Genomic DNA, 4,263 nt, shown 5'->3' on the forward strand with positions numbered 1-4,263 from the left:
TGGAGAGTGCAGCTACTTTTCTATCGCTCAGCCGTGGCTTTATCTGTAACTGTAACTGACCACCACTGTGAATGTGAATGTCTCATGTAAAGCGCCTTGTGACCATGTCTGTGAAAGACGCTTTACCAATATTTAAAAAAAACTAATAATACCTTTCTTAACGTACCAGTGCTGGCTGTAGTGAAAATGTCAAGCCCTGTTCATTGGTCAAGACTGTCTGACTGCTAAGGGGAGTTTTCTGCCACACACTACAAGGTTTTTTTTTCTATCAACAACACCAGATGGCGCAAGTGCTTTATAAATGGCCTCACAGCGCGCGTTCAGTTCAGTGTAGACTATCACAGTGTACGTAGAAAATAAAATCATTTGTTCATTTTTTGAAAGCACTCTTTCTTATAAATTAAATAATATGCTTATTGGTAAAGTAAAAATAAGTAAAACGATTAAGATAGTGCCTCTTAATTAATACGTTTTGGAATGCGCTCATGGAAAGGCTGTGCGTAAATGCGACCACACTGCGTCTTTGCAAAACAAAATAAAACAGAAATCAACAGTGTAATATCCGTCTCCTTGTCAGAATTAATTGAGTTCATTCAGACAGTTTCTCGCGCCCTGTTGGTCAGTTGTAGTGCGCGTTGATGTTGGCCAAGCCGTTGATGTTGTTGACGCAGCCGATGTGAGAAGGAGACACGGTGCTGAACGGGGGCTGCAGGTTGTGACTGTGGTACAGCGAGGGCGCGCCGGTCCAGTACGAGAACCCGGACGGACCCACGCCTCCCACGGGCCCCACCAGGTTCAGCTTCGAGATCCCGGAGAAGGGCAGCGGGGAGAAGTTGCCCTGGAACTTGTACAGGGCCTGCTCGGTGGTGGACGGCTGGCACACCTGCGCCAGGCCGTGGAAGTCAAACTTGTAGGCGTAGCGTTTGCCGTGGACCTTGGTCATGATGTTTTTGTCGTAATAGTAGCGCAGGGCCCGGCTCAGTTTGTCGTAGTTCATGTTGGGTTTGCTCTTACGCTCGCCCCACCGCCGCGCCACCTCGTCGGGGTCGATGAGCTTGAACTCGCCGTTGGTGCCCTCCCACGCGATGCACGACATGTTGGCGCTGTCCGAGAGCAGCTCCAGGAGGAACTGCCACAGCTGGATCTGACCGCTGCCTGCGCACATCAGGATAAATGCATGATATGATGGCCTATGGGTGTTTGTGGTCATCTATTAAATATCATCTGTACTTTATCGTGTATTGATAATTATAGTTCCACCACTTTTATGGATTAAAACACTGTTAATTGAACAATATTCGTATGATCCCACCTCCTGAAAGTGCACATTGTCGTTGTGTCCTTGGGCAAGACACTTCACCCACATTGCCCCAGTGTCTGCGTACATTGGTGTATGAATGAGAGCATGAATGGGTGAGTGGACCCTTGCTGTAAAGCGCTTTGAGTGCCTAATGTAGGTGGAAAAGCGTTTCATAAGTTGAGACCATTTCCCATTTACCATGATAAAAAAAAAAAAAAAAAATGTTACGGCCACACAGCCTAAATTAATATAAAATGATAATATTATTGAATGTTAATTAAATATTGACCTTTTTTGTATTAACACTCAGCAAAGAGCTTCGATTAATTGAAGGAAAAAAGGGAATAGCGTGGCCTTTTCACTGCATCGAAAAGCGTCGTACGATCGGGCCGCGCTGTGGAGCGACACCACCGAGATTTACCCATTGTATTTCGTGTTCTGAAGGTTGGATCAAGTGCACAGAACAAGTTATATATATGCATATATTCTGGCTATAAGTAATAACTAAAAGCTCATTGCGTTTTTACAATTGTTTGGCTTGGTAAAAGGGCGTTTGTTATGGACCAAATGCGCCTTTACGCATCAATTTCTCATGCGCCTCCAGATCAATTTAAAAAAAGAAAAAAATGCATCTCCAAGCTATATTGTAATTGACGGAGAGGCTGGATTAGTGTTTTGTTTTTGTGACATGTTTGATCTCTGTTAAGCTGCGGTCATATTCATTCCTACCTTTCTGCACTCCGGTATTGATGGGAGCCCATGACGTGCCTTTGGTTTCCTTCAACAGGTTTTCTGTTGGATCTGAAAATGAAAAATAAAAAAAACACACAGTTAGATTATGTCCAGCCCAAATCCACCCTCCTCCTCGACGCCTCGGGGCACGGATCGGGTGACAGTTTCCATCCTCCTCGCCGCGCGTCAGGCCGTTTTGAACGGAAGCGTCTCTGTTTAATTGGTGTTAAAATCATGCTTACTGGAAAAAGGTCTATATCAGTGTTATGCTGCAAACTCGGAGGCTAAAATACTAAGGTTAGAGGGTTTTACGCACAGAATTTGAACCTATTTTAAGACATAAAATACATGTAAATATAAATAATATGTTTAAATGCGATTCAGAAAAAAAATATATACTTCTATCGTAATTCAAGATTTGCAATAGAAATCCCTCTAATATTGAGAAATAAAAAAGCATATTCCCGCGTCCTCCCGTTTCAAGGTCTGGAAATTAGATTGTAAAAAGGAGGGGGGAAAAACTCTTCTTCTGAAATTATGTTTAAAAAAGAAAAACAATCTAAATCATCTGGTTCGTAATGGCCTCTCGTGCGCCCTGCTCCGTTGTGGGGGAGTGATGCTTGGCGCGTGTCTGCCGCACGCTCCGCTCAAAGGAACCTGCAGGAAACGCGTCCAGGAAAAAGGATTTCCGATTTCCGACAAAGCAGTCAGTCTGAGAGCGCGGCGCTGCGGAACCGAAACCTTTCATTTCCCCCTAAAAAAAAAAATGCCCACGCGCGCTGCCCACTGGACCCACGATTAACCGCGAGAACCACCGCGGCCATCGCCCCGCATCCATTCCCCTCCTCAGACCTGGGAGATACATGTTGAGCCCGGGATGCCCTCCGCTGTCCTGCTCCAGTGTGCAAGAGGCTTCGCCAATGGCTCGCCTTTCATTCGGCTGCTGCCTCCGCCAAAAGATTTTTTATTAAACTTTATCTCATAACTGCGATCTGGAATAAACGCGACACATTGAAGTTTCCAGGCAACTGTCAGGGGCCCCCATCTCCGAGACAATATTCAGACAGCAATTTCCCCTGGTGCATTGCTTTAATTAAAAGAGCAATTTACCTCTGTCAGCGCGCCGCCTGCCCACAATAAAAAGAGGCCCCTAGAAATTGGGCCCTTATCAATCCGCCATCGCAGTTTAATAAAGTTTCCTCCCCGCGTTAAGATCTGAGTTTCTATGGTGAATTGAAGTGTTTGACATGGAAACCAGTTCAGATCCTGCTCACTTTTCCGCCTCTTTAGCTGCGGGCAAACAGCACGAGCCCGGCGCGCGGTTGGTTAAAGGGTATTTGCCTAGAAAGCCGCACGCTCCATTGGGCACGGGAAAACAAAGAGCGCGGAGCAGTTGCGATACGCGGCGTCTGTTCGTGCCTTTTAGAGTCAGGGGTATATGGCCTCATTGTGCGTAATGAGATGGTAACAGGGAAACCATCGCCTCTAATGGACGCGCACGTTACGTATGATATGTGGCAGGCCGTGCGTAATGGCGTTTATGGTGAAAGCCAAAGAGCAACGTGTGTTTGCGACAAAAAAAAAAAAAAAAAACTGATACGAGAAGCGTAATAATCGTTTTTTATTGATTTAGGGAAGACATGACACAGTAAGTAAACCAGGACACAGCCTTATACATTACCTCATACAAAAACATATAGACAGTAGTTTAATTAACTCGTATGTATGCATTTTAGTTTAGTAATGAAAAAAATGATAATAGTAAAATCCATTAACAAAGATGCAGCTGAAGATTGGGATCGAATGGTCACGTGATCTGGCAAACAATGAGCAACTGCCATGGCAACAATCATGGCCTTATCTTATTTGGTTTACAGCCCGATAAACTGGGATTAATGACGTACGATAAATGCAAGAGTTAGTCTGAATGACCACATGACTGAAACATTTATGATTTTAGAATTAGTGGGCATTTTCTGAAATAGTACAGATGTTTTATAGCTAACATTTTGTGTTTGTCTGCCAGCAATGGACTAGATGACTCATATCTCACAACTTCACATTAGACTGTGCAGAATACAGACTTTGGCATTTCTTCATCCTGTTTTGAACACACACTGATACAAGACACTGTCACATGAATGAATTCGATACGCGGTGTTAAAGGAGTCCACTTCCTTGATTTGTCATTTGTTCGAAAGGTGAAGGGTGTGTCTTGGGCGTCCCAGACT

At 44.5% G+C, this 4,263-nt stretch overlaps 1 protein-coding gene across 1 annotated transcript; it reads right to left on the bottom strand.

The window, feature by feature from the left end:
• Positions 1 to 403: 403 nt before the first annotated feature.
• Positions 404 to 3,077, bottom strand: fev (FEV transcription factor, ETS family member; the record flags this gene model as incomplete). The annotated part of the gene is given in 5 exon segments (XM_079563105.1): positions 404 to 1,155; positions 2,030 to 2,101; positions 2,885 to 2,984; positions 2,987 to 3,044; positions 3,046 to 3,077. Coding segments are annotated over 5 exon segments (798 nt in total). The 3' UTR covers positions 404 to 619.
• Positions 3,078 to 4,263: the final 1,186 nt, after the last annotated feature.

The sequence above is a fragment of the Gobius niger genome (assembly GCF_951799975.1).
Source record: "Gobius niger genome assembly, chromosome: 9".
Taxonomy (NCBI): domain Eukaryota; kingdom Metazoa; phylum Chordata; class Actinopteri; order Gobiiformes; family Gobiidae; genus Gobius; species Gobius niger.